This window comes from Microcaecilia unicolor, chromosome 6 (genome assembly GCF_901765095.1).
Source record: "Microcaecilia unicolor chromosome 6, aMicUni1.1, whole genome shotgun sequence".
Classification (NCBI taxonomy): Eukaryota; Metazoa; Chordata; class Amphibia; order Gymnophiona; family Siphonopidae; genus Microcaecilia; species Microcaecilia unicolor.
This window is the reverse complement of record NC_044036.1, coordinates 324,392,359-324,413,542: the sequence shown is the minus strand read 5'-3', so window position 1 is coordinate 324,413,542 and position 21,184 is coordinate 324,392,359. Positions and strand designations below refer to the sequence as shown.

The 21,184-nt window shown below is 43.4% G+C and overlaps 1 protein-coding gene across 2 annotated transcripts in view; it reads right to left on the bottom strand.

Annotated features, from left to right (window-relative positions):
- Positions 1 to 305: 305 nt before the first annotated feature.
- The window catches only part of HLF (HLF transcription factor, PAR bZIP family member), a 65,946-nt gene continuing 45,067 nt past the window's right edge, over positions 306 to 21,184 (bottom strand). The window contains exons 3-4 of one of the 2 annotated variants that reach the window (XM_030206419.1): positions 6,322 to 6,542; positions 306 to 895 (exon numbers count right to left, since the gene is read on the bottom strand). In XM_030206419.1, the coding sequence (XP_030062279.1) occupies positions 677 to 895; positions 6,322 to 6,542 (440 nt within the window). In that variant the 3' untranslated portion in view covers positions 306 to 676. The remainder of the gene's footprint in view (positions 896 to 6,321; positions 6,543 to 21,184) is intronic. The other variant, XM_030206420.1, reaches the window with a different exon arrangement.

The following is a 21,184-nucleotide window of genomic DNA, read 5'->3' as shown; positions in this document are numbered from 1 at the left end:
AAAAAAATCTTACAAATCAAACCCTGTCCTAAGAATAATGTTCTTAACCATGAAGAGGTCACTAAAAATGAAAGGAACCTTAGCAAATACAAAATCAGTAAATATAAACTCTAAGTACAGCAAATTCAACTTAACAGCACTTTACAAATATACCACCAAAAATGTAATAAAAAAATTAATCAAATAAAAGCAGCTAATAAATTAAATATTTTTCTGTGCAGTGTATTACTACGTTTTTCATATATATATATTTTTTTTATTAATTATAAATTAGCTTCTTTTTTTTAATGAAATTATATATAGTTTTGTTTTATTTTTTTAATGGGAGGGCTTTTTTTTCATTGGAAATTTTTCCATGCCAGAGAAAGAGGGGAAGGTGAAACACAGAATCTATTCAGAGGCATCATTAAAGAACAATTTCCCTCTGGAGGTTCTCACCACGTCTGGTACATGAATGCAGTCTCCTTGAAAACAGGCGTCAGAGAATGGGAAGTGCCGAAATACACTTGTACACAACAACAAAAATATATAAACATATATCATAACATTAATTCAGTTTGTTTCTGTTTCCAGTAAAGTGCTGATGACAAAGATTGGTTTGGATACGGAGCTGTCGAAAAGGAAACACATCGTCCATCTAGTCAGATGCCAAAGAGCACAAGACAAGAGAAGCCATCTACAGAGGCCCATGCCTCGCCTCGTATTTAGCAAGTGCGCTCTTGCATCTGCTTAGCTCCCTCCGTAAATCAGCCACCTCGAGGCGCAAGGCACAGTTCTCCTTCTCCAGGAACGATGCACGGATGGCGATCTGGTTCTCCTTCAGCCGCCGGGCATCTCGCGAGCGTTTGGCAGCCATGTTGTTCTTTTTACGCCTTGCCCAGTATTTGTCATCCTGCTCAATAACGAAATGAAGAAAACAGAAACAATTAGATTTCAGAAAAACAACACAAACGGTTTCATTTTTCTTTCTTTCTCAAAAGAACTCTCTCAATTGACAGGGATTAACCTTAAAAGAACAACGCAATAAATTCTCAAATTTACCACTGCAACAGGAGAATGAACTTGGTTAACCTCAGATTTGAACTGGGGCAGAAGTGAGGATCAGTTTGGATAAACCTCATTCTCAGGCATTTATAGCCCGCTGAATCCTAATTGATTCAAAGTGACTTGCAAAAACTACTACAAGATCAAACTTTACAACCAACAAAAAAAAATCAACTGATATAAAAAACCTAAATAATATCACCCTAGATATTTGTGACAAAGAAAAAAAAGTTTTTAAATATTTACTAAACGAAGATTAAGTAGGTTGTTGTTTAACTATTCCAAAATTGAGGAGTATGAACAGGAAAAGAACTCCCAAATATTTACATGGGGGAAAACGAAGCAGGTAACATCACTGATCAGAAGGTTTTTTTGGTTTGTATCTTTTTGACCTGTGTTCAGGTTCAAATATTAACAATTTCTCAGTCACCTTTAATATATTTACGGGGCAATATTCAGCGCTGGTTAACTGGACAGGGAAGGCTCTCCTACCTGGTTACGCAGCACTAACCTGGTCCCCCCCAACAGGAAATTCAGTGGCATATAACCAGATAATCTGTCTGACCACCGCAGCACTATCCAGTTAGGGTCAGGGCTGTCCTAAATTAACTAGACAGCTGTCCAGGCACCATCACTGAATTTGATAGTGCCTGGGTAATTCCTGGTGGCGGCGGCCCCAGACCCAGATTTTCAGAGCCAATATACAGATAAGGGCTGGGTCTAAATATCTGGGTTTAATTTAGCTGGCGGGCAGAAACACTGACTGCCGCAGGCTAAATATTACTCCCGGATTGTATATATGGTGCCTAAACTATTGGCAGAAAGAAACACGCTTAGTGCTAGTCTAGAAACCTCACCTAAAGTTGGGCACTGTTTACAGAATAAGTCTGGAGGCCATCACATGACTAAAATTTAAAGGCGCAAGCCATGTATGCCGACTAAAATGTGTGTGGAGTGGAGGAGTAGCCTAGTGGTTAGTGCAGTGGACTTTGATCCTGGGGAACTGAGTTTGATTCCCACTGCAGCTCCTTGTGACTCTGGGCAAGTCAGTTAACCCTCCATTGCCCCTGATACAAAATAAGTACCTGAATATATGTAAACCGCTTTGAAAGTAGTTGCAAAAACCTCAGAAAGGCAGTATATCAAGTCCCATTTCCCTTTCCCCTTATGACATCACAATATCAGAAGTCAGCCAAGTATCAGGCAATCAAGCCATTGTGACATCACTGATGAGGTTGTCTCTTATTGGTGGAATGAGTTGAGGAGTAGCCTAGTGGTTAGTGCAGTGGACTTTGATCCTGGGGAACTGAGTTTGATTCCCAATGCAGCTCCTTGTGACTCTGGGCAAGTCACTTAACCCTCCATTGCCCCTGGTACAAAATAAGTACCTGAATATATGTAAACCGCTTTGAATGTAGTTGCAAAAACCTCCAAAAGGCGGTATATCAAGTCCCATTTCCCTTTCCCTATTTGAGATTCTACATGGAATGTTGCTACTATTGGAGATTCTGTTGCTACTATTTGAGATTCTACATGGAATGTTGCTACTATTTGAGACTCTACATGGAATGTTGCTACTATTGGAGATTCTACATGGAATGTTGCTATTCCACTAGCAACATTCCATGTAGAAGCCTGCCCTTGCAGATCAGCAACGCAGCCGCGCAGGCTTCTGTTTCTGTGAGTCTGACGTCCTGCACTTTTCAGCGCACCCTGGTAAAAGTACCCCTTTATATGAAGGTATTTTCTCTGTCCCTAGAGGGCTCACAATCTCTTTTTTTGTACCTGGGGCAATGGAGGGTTAAGGTCCCCTTTTACTAAGGGGACTGGTGTCAGCACATGTTTTTGACGAACATTGAGGCTCCCTTTTACCGCAGCGGGTAAAAGGCCAACTTTTTTTTTTTTTTAAGAAATGGCCATGCGGCAAGTGAACCATTTGCCACGTGGCCATTTCAGGGGGAACACTTAAAGCCACCCACTGAGGTGGCACTGCACGATTACCGTCCAGTAAGTACTGGCACTACCAAAAACGGCGCGTGCTGGGGGTGGGAACTACCACCAGGCTGCTGCGGTAGCCCGGCAATAGTACCAAATTAGTGAGTGGTAAAAGACCCCCCCCCCCCCCCAGGGCCGTGCTAACCCGGTAAGCGAGGTAAAAATGGCAGGGGGGCGCTTCCCTCTGGGGGGGCGCCGCCGCACCATGCTCACCTCGCTCGCCCTCCCCCAACATACCTTTTCTTTTTTTTTCTTTTTAAATTTACCTCCGTGGCGGCGGTTCCGGCAGCGCAGCATCAGGGAAGGAGGCGGCGCTTGACGTCAGAAGAAGGCGGAACACAGCGAAGGGAAGGCTAGAGACGTCGGGAGCGCCGCCTCCTTCCATGACGCTGCGCTGCCGGAACCGCCGCCACGGAGGTAAATTTAAAAAGAAAAAAAAAAGAAAAGGGATGTTGGGGGGAGAGAAGAGGGTGGGCAGTTGAACAATGGGAGCGGGAGGGCAGGGGAGAAATGACAGCAAGGATGCGAAGGGGGGGGGGGGGAGAAGAGGGCGGGCCAGGCTGGGACATGGGAGAGAGAGGAGCATGGATGCGAGGGTGGGTCATGGAAGGGAGAGAGGGGAATTTCTGGAAAAGGATGAATGGAGGGGGCAGGGGACAGAGGAGCATGGATGGGCATGGATTGGGAGGGCAGGGAGAGGGGAGAGAGGAGAAATTGCTGGACATAGAGGGGAGGGAAGAGAGATGAGGAAATGAAATGAGGGAAAAGGAAGAGAGGAGAAAAACTGCACATGGATGAAGAAAATAGGCAGAAGCTGAGGACCAGAAATGAAGAAGAAAGGAGGAAAGGAAAGAAATTCGCTTAACCCTGCATAATATAATCTCTAACTAACTGTAACAAATTGTATTTCCAATATTCAAATCATATTGTAAGCCACACTGAACCCGCAAAAAGGTGGGAAAATGTGGGATACAAATGCAATAAATAAATAAAATAAATAAAGGAAGCCCTGGAAACGGAGTTAAGAGGACAGATAGCAGCAGAATCAGATACTGGGCCAGCATGATCAGAAAAAGAAAGTCACCAGACAACAAAGGTAGAAAAAAAATCATTTTATTTTCATTTTAGTGTTTGGAATATGTTCACTTTGAGAATTTACATCTGCTATCTTATTTTGCAATGTATAGCAATTTCTTTCTAAGAATATTGCTGACAATTCCTGTCAGTGTGGCAAGTGGTGAGCGATCATTTTCACGAGGGGGAGGGGGGGGGTGGCGCCGGTGCCGCCAACTGATAGTCTGCAGGGGGGCGCCAGAGACCCTAGGCACAGCCCCCCCCCCCCGAAGTGGCTTGCCCAAGGTTACAAGGAGCTGCAGTGGGAATCGAACCCAGGTTGCCAGGATCAAAGCGTGCTCCACTAACCATTAGGCTACTCCTCCACTCTGTAAAAGTGCATGTAATTTTCATTAACACCCATCCCTCTCCCATGGCCACGCCCCCTTCTGTGGTCCACACATTAGAATTTACGTGCACCACTTTACAGAATACACTAAGTGGCTCTGTTTACTAATGTGCACAAATGTTGTTAGAACACACTAATGCTTGAAACACCCACAGGAATATATGGGTTTCTCTAGCATTAGCACGTTCATCAGAGCTCTCTCTTCCTTCAACTCCCTCTCCAGTGCAGCATCTTTCTCTCCCCACCCCCGTTTCTGTCATCTCTGTCCCACTACCCCCTTCCCTGCATTCTGGCATCTCCCTCCCTTCCTCTGACTGAAAATGCATCTCTTACCCTTCCTTCCCACCCACCTCCCAACATAGTCCAGCGTGTCTCCCTCTTCATCCTGCGTGCCCTACGTAGTTCCGGAATCCCTCTGCTCCCCAGCACACCCAACCCCTCCCCCCCCCCCCCCCCCCCCCACTGTGATCCTTCCTGTGGGTCGCTGGCAGCATCAAAAAGCTGTTTTGACCGGCCCCGGAAGCGTTCTTGTGTCCTGGCTATGCGGACACAGGAAATTGTGTCAGACAAGTTAACAGAGGGAACGCATCTGAGGCCTGCTAAAGCAGCTTGTTTTTCTTGCTGATGCTGCTGACGGCCCACAGGACCACTGGAGGATCACCGAGAGGGGGGAGGGTGAGAGATATACCGGACCACACAGGGCAGGCAGGAGGAAGAGGGAGACATTCCGGATGGTGAGCATTGAAACTGGGGTGGTAAAGGGGAGACATATCTCAGCTCGAAGCAGTGGCGGGGCTCAGAAAAATACACAGTTGCAGGAGCAGAACAGGTAAAACACTCAGAGGCAGACCCTTTTGTCAGAAGGCTCATTTGTCGGGGGGCCAAATTGTGGGCAGGCCCTTTTGTCAGGGACTGCAGTGTTGCCAGGGCTGCGGGTTTCCCGCCCAATTGGGCTCCTTTCCGCAACCTGCTGCGGAGTTTTCACGCCGCGTGGAGGTGCGGGATTTTGGGTGGCTTTTTCTTGCCAGCCGCATTTTTTTTCCCACGGCCATCGGACGCGGGTTTGCTCAGTTTTCCCACGGCTGCAGCCACTGGAGGCGGGCTTAATGATGTCATTTGTATGCAAAAGGCCTCATTAATATTTATTAATGATGTCATTCGTATGCAAATTTACTTTGCATGGTTTTGGGCTGGTTTTGGACGTGAACAATTTTTTCCATCTGACAACACTGGTCAGGGGCTATTTTGTCTGTTTTTTAATTGTTTGGACCATTTTGTCAGGGCTTTTTTGACCAGGTACTATTTACATACAATGAAGGTAGTGCATAGAAATTTATCTCATGCATATTTATTGTGGACATCTTGAAAATCAGACTGGCTTGGTTTGCCCTGAAGACTAGGTTGAGAACCTCTGTTTTGTTTGTAATGACATTTTCCAAGTCATTTCATATCATTTCTCACCTGAAATGACAGGAAAAAATCCAGGGTGCCCTGTTTGGACAACAAAATCTAACCCGTGCAACACTGAACACACGTTGGAACACTATACAAATATTTACAATTAGTAGCAGCAGAAATAGACAGACCAGCTGACTCTCATCATTGAATTGTTTTCATCAAGTTGCATTCACTTTCTGTCATCAAGTTGCATTCACTTCCTGTCCTCAGTCAACTCTTAATATAGAACTACATATCCCAGAATGCAGTCATGTCACCTATACTCTAACAAAATGATGCCAGCAAGGAAACTAACTGAAACCAGAGGAGATATTTCTTTGAACCCTTTTTGCACTCCAGCCTGGTCACCAGTTCCAACTTACCTTCAGATCTTCTGCAATGAACACTTTGCGAGCTTTTTTGATCATAGGCTGTGGTTTGAGCTCCTCCTCTGAGAACTTGCGTTTGCGTGGATCAAACATCTCTTCTCCCGGGATACTGGAGAGTGCGAGATCTGCAGGGTCTGGTTCAAAACCCACTGGAACTTGAATGGTTTCCGGGTCAATGGGGCTCGGTGTGTTGCGACTGGATGGTAAAATGTGACCTACAAGCAATGCAAAAGCGGATTATAAGGTTTGCTTTTAGAAATGGAATTTTCCCATTCCGTTCTTATCACCTTATTTACAAAGCCGTGCGCTACTGCCGACGCAGCCCTTTCAATCAGTGGCTTAGGGGCCCTTTTACTAAGCCGTGTAGGCACCTATGCACCCCCAATGCGCGTCAATTTTGATTTACCGCCCGGCTACCATGTGGCCCTTGCATTTTGACGGGCGTCTGCTACATGCGCCAGAAAATAGTTTTAGTTTCTGCCGCGTGGGCGGTAATCGGCATTTTACGCGCATAGACCGTGACCGCCTGAGACCTTATCGCTAGGTCAATGGCTGGCAGTAAGGTCTCAAACTCAAAATGGATGTGCGGCAATTTTTATTTTGCCGCACGTTTCATTTTCGGCAAAAATTTTAAAAAGGCATTTTTTTACAAGTGTGCTGAAAAATGATTCTGCAAGCGCCCAAATCACGCGTCTACACTACCGCAGGCCATTTTTCAGTGCGCCTTTGTAAAAGGGCCCCTTAGTAAACAGGGTGGGGGGGGGTTAAGTTTCCCCATGAATTTTCTGACTCTTTTATCCTCATTATGTCAAATTTTTTATTAAAGAACTGTGTTCCATTTTTAAAGGCCCGTGGTGCTGTTTTTTTTGTTTCCACCATAAATGTAAGCATGTTTTCTGCCACCTGTGCTAGTATTCTATAAAGAAAAGTGGACGCCTGCTTTTCTTTACAGAATAGGCTTTAAATAGACGCCTACTTATCTTATGCAAAATACACTTCTTAAGAGCCCTGCATTTCATGTCTTGCTCCGTTTGAATGAGTTGCCATAAAAGACTAAATATTTCTATACTGCATCAAACATTTGGATACATCTGCACAACAGCTGCACTCCAGAGGAAGCAACGTTCCTTTCACTTTCCAGCAGAAAACATCTGGATCTTGTTGTGCTTGGGAAAGGGCCGACAATTAAGAGAACATTATATTGCACTCATAAAAAACATCTCATCAATGCCTCAGTTTAGTGGTGGTTCTTCAATGGTAATACCAACATTTAATGCAGTTTACAGTGAAAATATAAAATAAAATTAAAAAAAATGCCTGGCAACAAAAGAAAACTGAAGATGAGACATGGAATATGGGGGGGAGGGGGGGAGAAGAGATGAGAAAGACCAAAAAACTGGATTTAAGATTTGTTCTCTATCTGCCTGACATAAATGCCTGAAAGTTGGGATAAGATATGGGACAGAAGAGGAACACTTTAATTGCTTAGAAACCGGTTCTTAATGGAGAAAGCCAGGACTTCGATGCCAATTTTCCTTAACCAGCTTTGATGACTGTTGCTACAGAAAAAGAAGGATCAGTCTTTCACTTGTTTTTTTGTTTTGTTTGAATGCTTGTTTTTTAGTTACTCCTAATAATAATCACCAACGGAGCAATAGGCAGTCGAATCTTTCATATATCAACACACATATAACTTTAGACTCCTAAATAGATATCGATAGCGTCAAATATGGATTATACTTAAATTATAGGGGAAAAGCTTCAATCCTGGCGTGTGCTCCTTGTGTTGTATAACAACGTTAGGGAGCACCGCCCGATCATCACTGGTGCTCCCTAACGTTGTTATACAACACAAGGAGCACACGCCAGGATTGAGGCTTTTCCCCTATAATTTAAGTATAATCCATATTTGACGCTATCAATATCTATTTAGGAGTCTAAAGTGATATGTGTGTTGTTTTTTTAGTTACTCATTACGTCTGTAAAGATTCCAATGATTGCCAACCAACAAAGGCACCATCTCCTGGTCTAGGAAAGAAAACGGAAGTCCTGGGACGGAGACCGGATGTTTTCCTGTCTCGTTCAAAAATGAATTATGAAGAACTGTGAAGACAATGGTTCCAGCTGGAGCCTACCTTCCACTCAAGGAACGCATAACTTTTAAAGTATGCACATTAGTCCACAAAATCATTCACGGTGAAGCCCCAGCCTACATGTCAGAGTTGATAGACTTACCACCCAGAAATGCCAAAAGATCATCTCGAACCTTCCTTAACCTCCACTTCCCCAATAGCAAAGGCGTGAAATACAAAACGTTACACGCGTCAACCTTTTCTCACAAGAGCACGCAGTTTTGGAATACATTGCCGCGCAACCTAAGAACAACCAACGAGCAAGCCTCCTTCCGCAGATTATTGAAGACCCATCTTTTCGAACAAGTCTACGGAAAAAAACAAAACACATAAAGTCCATACTTACTGTTCACTAATGCATCGTACATCCACCTCGGAACTCCCATTCCCGTATTATCACATCACTCATACCTTTTCTCACAGAAAGCTATATACCATATGACTTCATGCCTTTCTATCGCCCCTAAGCTCCCATTGTTTCCTTCCAAAGCTGCAATGCCTATGGTTCCATTATTACATCCCTTAACGACACCTCAATTGTTTCGCTTAACCCTGCATAATATAATCCATAACTATCTGTAACAAATTGTATTTCCAACATTCAACTCATATTGTAAGCCACACTGAACCCGCAAAAAGGTGGGAAAATGTGGGATACAAATGCAATAAATAAATAAATAAATACCTGGATCATGATCTATCCTCACATATCCTGCCTCCTTTTCAATCTACAGATAATGAACTAAATTACCCCATTGGGTTTCCACTTTCCACCTGGAGTAAGTCCAATCCTCCATATGCCCAATTAGTGCTTATCCATACTTTACGAAGACACCCCCAACCCCACCCCCCCATCCTAATATTTGTCCGAACAATAAAGAATCTGGACCAATAGTTGCTCAAACATCTGGCCATGAACTCCAGAAAACATAAAAGACACTTACAACTGCTCAGCCCCCTAATTTGCCTTTTATAGTTCAAGCCTCAGTACAGTATGAAGATGACCTGCAGTGCTATTGTGAACCGTGATCATAACCAGCAGAATACCACTAGAGGGCGCAACTTGTCTATAGTACCAGTGAAGTGCAGCCTACCTCATTATCACTAGGCTATGCTGCTGTTCTAACTTCTGGCTCCAAGGTCTGAACACAGAGTCATGGCAACTGCATTTCCACTATGCAAGTTTTAATAAATTTTAAAAAAAAAAAACGGATTACAACAGGAAAGGTGTGCTCCAGGTCCTGAAACAGCTTTCAGCAAACCACATCTGAGTTTCTTTAAATACTGTCCTTGAAGAGAATATTAACTATTTGATAACCTTACGGAGATGTCCCTTATAACCTGAATGGATGGCTAATTCCACTGCACATACGAGTCTGGTTAGAAAAGGGGATTTCAAGATGAATAAACCATAAAATTATACTGCTTTCTCACCCTCTTTTCAACCATCCACCTGTCTCTGTCTCTCACCTTACCCACCCCTATCCTCTTCCTGTGAGACTGTCATAGGAATGCTTATTTGAGATCTGAAGTAGAGAGAGAATTGCAGGAGGACAGAAATCTAACCTGTCCCCGCCAGTCCCTGCTGGAATCTTACCCGTCCCCGCCGGAATCTTACTCGTCCCCACCCATCCCCACAAGAATTTAACTCATCCCCACCTGTTCCTGCAAGAATTTAATGGTACATTTTTAAAAATTCCGGTCGGCTCTCTCAGTCTCTCCTTGGGTTTGGGCTGCAGCACTGCAGGCAAGGATGGAACGGAAGTTGGAACGTGGAACACTCTGGTGCGCACATGTAGGACTTGTCTCTGATTCACTGGCACTGTGTGCTGAGAGGTTGACACATGCATGTGCCAGTAGGTTAGGTGATCACTGATGCTCGTGCCTGTGTCAGAGCTGAGGTCTGCGCATCAGCCCGGGAGCAGAGAGGATTAATAGGAACATAGTAAGTGATGGCAGATAAAGACCTGAACGATCCATCTAGTCTGCCCAATAGTCACACTCATTATCAATCATGATTAAATCAACGATGAACACAATATTATATACTTGATTACGGACTTTCTTTGGCATATGGGACATAGACCATAGAAATCCGCCCAGCCCCGTCTTTATATTCTAACTGCTGGAGTTGCCATTGAAGCCCACTCCTGCCTATTCAACTTCTCAATTAATTATTTATTTATTTATTTCTGCACTTGTATCCCACATTTTCCTGCCTATTGGTAGGTTCAATGTGGTTTACAAGAGTCAGGAGTAAATTGGGTACAATTTGTATAGAACTAGGTTACAATTTATATAGGAGAACGAGAGTAACATTTGTCGAGTTAGACAGGCTTTATGTGTTTACTAGTAAAAAAGGCCCGTTTCTGTGAGAGATGAAACGGGTGCTAGCAAGGTTTTGGTGTCCAGCGATCCTCCTGTCCCCCGGGCCCCCCTGCAGGCACCCATCGTCAGCGACCCAGCTGTTCCCCAACCCCCCTCCAGGCACCTGTCCGCTCCGTGATGCGGGTTCCATATGAAAAATGGCCACCGAGGGGTAGGGGGAGATCGCGTTTCGTGGAGTGTCAGTGCTCCGCCCTCGTCGTCATCACGTTGTGACGCGAGGGCGGGGCACTCAGTCATGGGCAAAAAGGATATCTCGACACCTCACACTTCCGGTTGAGGCTTCATTTAGAACGTTGGGGTTGTGAACTATGTGCGGATGGGGCGTGGCTGAGGGCGGGTCTATGAGTGACAGTGAGTGGTGCATGAGTGAGAGTGAGTGTAGCTGACAGCCTAGCCTACCAACACTGCAGGGCTTCAGTGTTTCCCTCCCACAGAGTGAGCTTCAGAATGTTGCAGGTGAGTATTATTTATATAGATAGTAGCTTCAAGTAGGCGTGTGAAGTGTTTGGGATGAATTGGGTGGCGAAGCTTTGTTCAGTTCTGTCCATTGTCGTCTTCTTGTAGTGCTGATTCGGTAGTCTGGTTGGTTAGGCTGGTTCAGCAGGGAGGAACTTTCTGAAAAAAATGGGCTTTCAGGTGTTTTCGGAAGATTAGGTAATTGTCCTTGAGTTTTAGGTCTTTCGGTATTGTGATCCAGACCGTAAAGGTCTGTCTAGCACCGTCCTCATGTTCCGGCCACTGAAGCTGCTGTCTAAGCCTTTTCCAACCCATCCTAAACCAGATAGCCATATACGGTATCAGCTCTAGTTCATCACAGCCAGAGCTGCCATCTAAGCGTCATGCGACACATTCACACACATGCAGTCATTTAAGTTTAGGGGTTTTTTTTTAATAACTTCCATTTTCTAATTTGAGATCCTCTGTGTTCATCCCACGCCTTTTTGAATTCCGTCACCATTTGTTTCTCTACCACCTCCTTAATGGAAGACTTTCCGCATCGGCATTGTTAAAGCAAGAAAGAGGAGACGTAACTCAAAGAACTTGGTATTTGGTAGGTGAGAGGCCAGCACAGGTGCTGCTTACACTTCCACGGGAATCCCACAGGAACCCTACAGAACTGCTTCCATCCCCGCAGGAACCCCCACAGCCCCAGAGGAGATTCCCGCAAACCCCGTTCCCGTGCAGGTCTCTAATCTGAAGCAGAAGGTTTCAAGAGCTTTCAAGAGCTAATCAAACATGTATTTAGTCCAATAAAACAGGCATCATCTTATTTTTGTTCTTTGTTTTACTTTAATGTATTACTTTCAAAAAGAATGAAACTGAAAAAATGTCTTTGATCTTTAGACATCAGTACTCTCATCTCTTCTTTAGAACACATGTAAGCCACATTGAGCCTGCAAAGAGGTGGGAAAATGTGGGATACAAATGCAATAAATAATAATAATAATGTAAACAAACAGCATTATGCCTCTGTTAAGAGTGCCGGAATCCTCGTGCAAGGAACCTGAACTAAGTATTGTGAAAGGTGATTCTATAACTGGACACAGGCAGTTTCGTGCACCTTGTATCTGGGTGCACTACACGCTGTAAGATGGCACATAAATGCAAGGGGGCATAAGCAGGGGTGGTGCATGGGAGGGACAGGAGCATGTTTCCTACATACACACACAGGGCTTCAGAGGCGTAGCCAGAAAACAGATTTTGGGTGGGCCTAGGCTCTTGCCCTTTGGTGGGCACCAAATGTTCTCCCTCCACCACCACCACCAAAAAAATATCTCAGCTGGCGGGAAAACGCTTCTTTCCAGCTTGGCAGTCTGCAGCAGGCATGTGCTGAAAACTGAGCATGCACAGGCTGGTATCGTGGAGAATAGCGTTTTCGTTATCATCAGGGGGAGGTCTTCAGCTGGCAGAGCTTGGGATCCCCACCAGCTACCGCTAAACGTGTGCTACTGTTGGGTGGGCCTGAGCCCTAAGTGGGTGGGCCTTGGCCCACCCAGGCCCACTTGTGGCTACGTCACTGCAGGGGTTTACACTAGTATTCTGTAGCAGCATCTTGCTGTACAGATGCTGTTGTCGAATTGGCACTCAGGATGAAGCATCAGTGTGCCAAACTGGAGGTGCCAAGTTATAGAATTGCCTCTTAGGAGTAGAGGAATAGCCAAATGGCTAATGCAGTGACCTGAGAACTAAGGAAACTGAGTTTGATTCCCACCGCAGCTCCTTGTGACTCTGGGCAAGTCACTTAACCCTCCATTGCCCCTGGTACAAAATAAGTACCTTGAATATATGTAAACCGCTTTGAATGTAGTTGCAAAACACCTCAGAAAGGCGGTATATCAAGTCCCATTTCCCTTTCCCTATTTGTAGATTCTACATGGAATGTTGCTACTATTTGAGATTCTACTAGCAACAGTCTGCAGGACGTCAGACTCACAGAAACAGAAGCCTGCGCGGCCGCATTGCTGATCTGCATTGCTGATCTGCAAGGGCAGGCTTCTACATGAAATGTTGCTAGTGGAGGAGTAGCCTAGTGGTTAGTGCAGCTGGCTTTGATCCTGGTGAACTGGGTTTGATTCCCACTGCAGCTCCTTGTGACCCTGGGCAAGTCACTTAACCTTCCATTGCCCCAGGTACAAAATAAGCACCTGTATATATCACTTTGATTGTAACCACAGAAAGGAGGTATATCAAATCCCATCTCTTGTTTCCTTTTTCCTTTTGCATCTGAAGCATCCTTCTATCTGCAGCTTGAATGCAGAGGCGTCAAGTCAAACAGGGTCCACGAATGGGAAATGCATCCCCCTAAAATCTTCAGATGCTACTAGCTCCATAAACGAGATAATTGCAAAGGAAAAATACAAGTCCGGCCCCTTCACTGAATGTCCATCTTTATGGAACACTACAATTGTACTATGAACATTAGTAATAATATATTGGATGGTGGTGGGTTGGGGGAAGGTTCTCAGGCTCCTTTGCTGGTAGGAGGAAAGTGCAGGCGTGAAGATCTCCTTCTCATTCCACATTTCCTGTTCACAAAAAGCCAATTTCTGTGTTTCACACTTCAGGAGGTTACCTAGCAACCCTGCTGGAGCCCCTTCTCGGAAGATGCAACGTTTTTGCTGGATCTGAAATACCCAAGAAAAGCAGCAACTAAGCAACCTCTCTGTCTCACCTCAGTCAATCCAGGAACACCCCAGGGAGGATGCAGGGTCTTCTGGCCCACGAGATTTGCAAATAATACAAATATTCTCTCTCATAACTGTGGGTGATGGCAGCAGAAATCTGAAAATGCCCCTCAGAAGATGTGGCAGTGGCTATAAGTGCCAATCCCCCTCCCCCCACCTAAGGGAGGGTTGACTGGTAAAATTGTTATCATTGATTGTGGTCCTCTTACCGTCGTCGGTATGTATCAAGAAGCCACACAGTCAATCGGGAGAAAGGGGGGAAGGGGTAAAGGGAGGAGAGGGGAAAAGCTTCTCAGTATATTCTAGAGGCTGGGTGAAAATGTGCTATTATAGAGCAGACCAAGTCGGGAATTACGCAGAAACTTTGATTTTCGTCTTTTGAGTGTCCACAGCTCAAGCTTTAATATGCTGCATCAAGCTCTCCAGGTAGGAAGCTGAGGGCAGGTGGGTTTTTTTTTCGCATTTTATTAACTGACTTTCCAAACCTGAGCTCAAAATGAGCTTCAATTCAAATACCATAGATATTTATCCCTGCCCCAGAGGCTTTACAATCTACCTGATGCAATGGAGACTTCTCCATCATCACAAGGAGCATCATTAGGAGAAAAGGGATTCAAACACTGGCTTTACTGGTTCTCAGTCTGCTGCCCTAACCACTAAACTACTACTACTACTACTACTATTTAGCATTTCTATAGCGCTACAAGGAGTACGCAGCGCTGCACATACATAGAAGAAAGACAATCCCTGCTCAAAGAGCTTACAATCTAATAGACAAAAAATAAAGTAAGCAAATCAAATCAATTAATGTGAACGGGAAGGAAGAGAGGAGGGTAGGTGGAGGCGAGTGGTTACGAGTCAAAAGCAATGTTAAAGAGGTGGGCTTTCAGTCTAGATTTAAAGGTGGCCAAGGATGTGGCAAGACGTAGGGGCAAGTACCTGGCAGAAACCCAAATAGTAGCAACATTCCATGTAGAACCCCAAAGAGTAGCAAGATTCTAGAATTCTAAAGAATAACAAGATTCCATGCAGAATTTCAAAGTGTAGCAACATTCTATATAGAACCCCAAAGAGTAGCAAGATTCCATTCAGAATCCCAAGTACATAAGTATATAAGTGTTGCCACACTGGGACAGACCGAAGGTCCATCAAGCCCAGCATCCTGTTTCCAACAGTGGCCAATCCAGGTCACAAGTACTACTACTACTACTACTATTTAGCATTTCTATAGCGCTACAAGGCGTACGCAGCGCTGCACATACATAGAAGAAAGACAGTCCCTGCTCAAAGAGCTTACAATCTAATAGACAAAAAATAAATAAAGTAAGCAAATCAAATCAATTAATGTGAACGGGAAGGAAGAGAGGAGGGTAGGTGGAGGCGAGTGGTTACGAGTCAAAAGCAATGTTAAGAGGTGGGCTTTCAGTCTAGATTTAAAGGTGGCCAAGGATGTGGCAAGACGTAGGGGCAAGTACCTGGCAGAAACCCAAATAGTAGCAACATTCCATGTAGAACCCCAAAGAGTAGCAAGATTCTAGAATTCTAAAGAATAACAAGATTCCATGCAGAATTTCAAAGTGTAGCAACATTCTATATAGAACCCCAAAGAGTAGCAAGATTCCATTCAGAATCCCAAGTACATAAGTATATGTGTTGCCACACTGGGACAGACCGAAGGTCCATCAAGCCCAGCATCCTGTTTCCAACAGTGGCCAATCCAGGTCACAAGTACTACTACTACTATTTAGCATTTCTATAGCGCTACAAGGCGTACGCAGCGCTGCACATACATAGAAGAAAGACAGTCCCTGCTCAAAGAGCTTACAATCTAATAGACAAAAAATAAAGTAAGCAAATCAAATCAATTAATGTGAACGGGAAGGAAGAGAGGAGGGTAGGTGGAGGCGAGTGGTTACGAGTCAAAAGCAATGTTAAAGAGGTGGGCTTTCAGTCTAGATTTAAAGGTGGCCAAGGATGTGGCAAGACGTAGGGGCAAGTACCTGGCAGAAACCCAAATAGTAGCAACATTCCATGTAGAACCCCAAAGAGTAGCAAGATTCTAGAATTCTAAAGAATAACAAGATTCCATGCAGAATTTCAAAGTGTAGCAACATTCTATATAGAACCCCAAAGAGTAGCAAGATTCCATTCAGAATCCCAAGTACATAAGTATATAAGTGTTGCCACACTGGGACAGACCGAAGGTCCATCAAGCCCAGCATCCTGTTTCCAACAGTGGCCAATCCAGGTCACAAGTACTACTACTACTATTTAGCATTTCTATAGCGCTACAAGGCGTACGCAGCGCTGCACATACATAGAAGAAAGACAGTCCCTGCTCAAAGAGCTTACAATCTAATAGACAAAAATAAAGTAAGCAAATCAAATCAATTAATGTGAACGGGAAGGAAGAGAGGAGGGTAGGTGGAGGCGAGTGGTTACGAGTCAAAAGCAATGTTAAAGAGGTGGGCTTTCAGTCTAGATTTAAAGGTGGCCAAGGATGGGGCAAGACGTAGGGGCTCAGGAAGTTTATTCCAGGCGTAGGGTGCAGCGTCCATGAAGAAGCATTGAGGAGTTGACCCATCCAGGAGACCTGCCAGTGAAGACTTTCATGCAATCAAAGTATAACACATTAGTAAAATGTACACCTCTATATTCACCTCTCTAAACTTCGGTCCTGTATCTCCCTCCTTCCATCACCTCCTTTACAGCCTCAAATGATGTCTCCTTCTTCTAGAATACCTATTTCCTCTGAAAACTCAAGCCTGGGATAACCTTTCTAGTCCAGTAAATTCGAAAGCTGGAGTGAATCCAAGATTTCTGTTTAATCCTCTACTTCGATAGACCGGGAGTGGCTTATTTCCAAAGACTGCAATGAAATTCTCCAAAGATTAAAGGATAAAAATAGCTGAATTAAAAAAAAAAATGTTTTTTCTCATTGCTGGGGTGTAATCCACCCTCTACTTAGACAGCTAATGTTTTGCCTTTCGGCAATGTTGGAACCCTTAGTTGCTCCACCAGAGTGATGGAATTCTGAACATTTTTCTCACCCCACATTTTCTAGAACAGGGGTATCTTCCTTCCTGACTGACAGGGTGGGAGGATACATTCTTTGCAGGAAAAACCTGGGCTGGTATAAATACCCAGCTAAGGGAAGGTTCCTGGTCTTTGGTTCCAGATCTCCGGCCACTATACCGTAATGTAAGGGGACCGGGGTTTGGTTCTGAGTCCCTGGCCATCTCCCTTAACGAGGGGGCAGAATCCAACAATTAACTTCTAGGCTGCAACATCTACTTATCTACTAAAACAAGTCTTTGACTAGCACAATCCCTGACTTTAAGCAGACTGTGGGAACCAACCTCAGAGCAAGGGAAGACGGGTACAGGGAAACTGTGTACCAACAGTGCATGCTATGGAGCAGGAAGAAGAAAGAGAAGAGATGTTACAAAATCCAGCCTATGACGGAGAAGAAGGAACTAGGGAGAGTCCCAAGATGATCAGCCATATCTCTCTGTGGAAAACCAGCTTTATTCTTAAGAATTATATCTAAGCCTAGCAAACTATAGGGGAGATCTGTAGACCATAACTGTGCTTACTGAACTTGTTTATATTGTGAAGCTATAACCCGGTTATCTGACTTCAACTTGTGTAAACCCTTTATGGTTTAGAACAGATATCTGTTAATCATATTGCCTTGGAGTGAGGGGGACCATGTACTGTTAGTTTGCATCATATCTTTCAGGGCAGACTATGCAAGTGAATTGGGAGGGTACTGTGTCAGAGGTTTTTGACGTAACCGTAGGGCTCTTACCTTGTCAGTACAATTATTTCATTTGTATTTGACACCCCGCCTTGTGCTGTGTTGCTTGATGTGCAAGTGGAGTTTATATGTTACGCTGATGACATTCTGGTTTTTTTTCCCTGTTGATGTGAAGTTTATTACTGGGCAATTGCACTTGGATACTTATTTGGGAAAGATTAAGCAATGGATGCAAGCGATTGATTTGGCTTTGGATTTTTTTCAACAAGCCTAAAGTGATTTCAAGGCCTGGTGTTGACGGAGACTACAGTAGCCCCGTTGTGTCTGAAGGGATGCAGATCCCCATCAAAAATCAGATTATGAGCTTGAGTGTTATTTACTGACTCGCAACCGACAATTGCAAGAGCAAGTTTCCAGATTGGTCCAGATGTGTTTCTTTCAGTTAAAGGTTCTGAGTAAACTGAAACCACTGTTATTGAAGTATGTTTTTCAGATTGCGGTTCAAAGTTTAGTAATTTCAAGGATGGATTATTTTAACAGTTTATTTTTAGGGATATCAGAAACGAGACTGTAAGCGTCACAAGTCATGCAGCATCCTCCAGTTCGTACGATCTGTGGCTTGAGTCATTTTGAATCTGCTACAGGAGTGATGAAGGTGCCTTCACTGGCTACCAGTTGCTAAAATGTTGTTATTGGTTTTTAAGACTTTGTATGAGTCTGCCCCTGCTTATTTAAAAAAAAAATTACAGGTTTATATACCTACTCGGGCATTGCGTTCAGTGAACTCGCAACAACTGGTTATTCCGCCATTGAAGCGAGTGCATTTTTCTGCGACTGCGAAGGTGGCATTATCTCACGCCGGCCCTATTGGGTGGAATGAGTTGCCATTATTAAGAGGTCTTGATGTTTTCAAGAAACAGCTGAAGGCAATTATTTGCGAAGGCATATTTTGAGATTCAGATGTTGAAATGTTTTGATTTATGAAGACTACACAACTCAATAGATGATTACTGTATATTATTTTTCTTCAGACCATCAGAGGTAGACCTAAAGTCTACAGCTTATTTATATATATATATATATATAAAAAAAAAAACATATTTGTGACCTATGATGAGAAGGGTATGAACCCTGTCACCATATATAAAACAGCGTTATGGTGACTAATAAGTGACTTTGGGTCTACCTCTGACGGTCCGAAGAAAAATAATATACAATAATCATCTATTGAGTTATGTATTTTTCACGAATATCGTATAGGCACTATTTTGAATTTGATTTATGAAGATGACATAACCGTGTCTTTTAATTATATTTATTGATTACATGTATGTATGTGACTGTTACTAATGAACATGTGTGCATTTTTTGAAACCCACCTAGTTAACAGGCGGGCTATAAATGTTTAAATAAATAAATATACATGCATGCATGGACTACATTCCATAATAAAGTGTCAGCTAGCATTTGCTAGTCACAGCCTTAACCCCCAAATCAGTCAATAAACTTTTAAAGTAACCTACCCTGATGCTCAGAAGGCATTCTAAGGGTTACACCTAAGGTTATCAATAGAAATCAAACAAAATAAAACATGGAAAAGAAAATAAGATGATACCTTTTTTATTGGACATAACTTAATACATTTCTTGATTAGCTTTCGAAGGTTGCCCTTCTTCCTCAGATCGGAAATAAGCAAATGTGCTAGCTGACAGTGTATATAAGTGAAAACATTCAAGCATTACTATGACAGTAAAATAGATACCATTGGAGATTCTACATGGGATGTTGCTACTATTGGAGATTCTACATGGAATGTTGCTATTCCACTAGCAACATTCCATGTAGAAGGCTGCGCAGGCTTCTGTTTTTGTGAGTCTGACGTCCTGCACGTACGTGCAGGACGTCAGACTCACAGAAGCAGAAGCCTGCGCGGCCACATTGGTGATCTACAAGGGCCGACTTCTACATGGAATGTTGCTAGTGGAATAGCAACATTCCATGTAGAATCTATAGAAATCAAACAAAATAAAACATGGAAAAGAAAATAAGATGATACCTTTTTTATTGGACATAACTTAATACATTTCTTGATTAGCTTTCGAAGGTTGCCCTTCTTCGTCCTTCGAAAGCTAATCAAGAAATGTATTAAGTTATGTCCAATAAAAAAGGTATCATCTTATTTTCTTTTCCATGTTTTATTTTGTTTGATTTCTATTGATAACCTTAACAGTGGACTAACACGGCTACCACACTCCTCTACTTAAGGGTTACACCTGAAATCCCAGATCCAAAACCAGATGTAATTCTAAAACATTAGAAACTGACACCTCATAGAACCACTGAGGTACTGCAGAGTTTGCCTAGAGGCTGAAGTCCTTAAAGAGACCGTCATTGCAAATTATTGCTGCTTCGGTGTTATCTGAATTCAGATAAAGCAGTAAATAAGCTTTTTCTTAACAGCAAGGCACGGTCACTCGCTTCTCATTTCAATTCTCCTCAGGCGATGACTGACTATAGCAAGGTTTCTCAAGCTGATCCTGGGGTTACCCACTAGCTGGTATGGTTTTCAGGATATCCACGATGAATACATATGAACTGGATTGGCATGCAAATCTCACTCATGCATATTCATTGTAAATATCCTGAAAATCAGAAGGTTTGGGGGTAAACTCTGGACTGATTTGAGAAACACTACAATATCATGAATGGTTTTCTGCAGCAGGTACCTCAAAGCTGAAGCAAAACCAAACTCTGACATGGGAAGCAGATGGCACTGAGAGGGAGAAAAAGACCCAAACCACAGTTTATACTATACTCCGCAAAAACTGAGAAAAAATGGCCACCAGGTCACGATCTCTCTCCTCCTTCCACCCTACCAAGTACCCGAAAGAGAGAAAGAAAGAAAGAAAGAAAGAAAGAAAGAAAGAAAGAAAGAAAGAAAGAAAGAAAGAAAGAAAGAAAGAAAGAAAGAAAGAAAGAAAGAAAGAACATTGCCAAGGCTCCAGAACTACTTTCCAGATCTGGTTCCTGAGAGAGAGAGAGAGAGAGAGAGAAAGAGAGAAAGAGAGAAAGCTAATTGCCAAGGCTCCAGAACTACTTTCCAGATCTGGTCCCAGAGAGAGAGAAAGAAAGAAAGAAAGAAAGAAAGAAAGAAAGAAAGAAAGAAAGAAAGAAAGAAAGCACATTGCCAAGGCTCCAGAACTACTTTCCAGATCTGGTTCCTGAGAGAGAGAGAGAAAGAGAGAAAGAAAGAAAGAAAGACAGAAAGAAAGAAAGAAAGCACATTGCCAAGGCTCCAGAACTACTTTCCAGATCTGGTTCCTGAGAGAGAGAGAGAAAGAGAGAAAGAGAGAAAGAAAGAAAGAAAGAAAGAAAGAAAGCACATTGCCAAG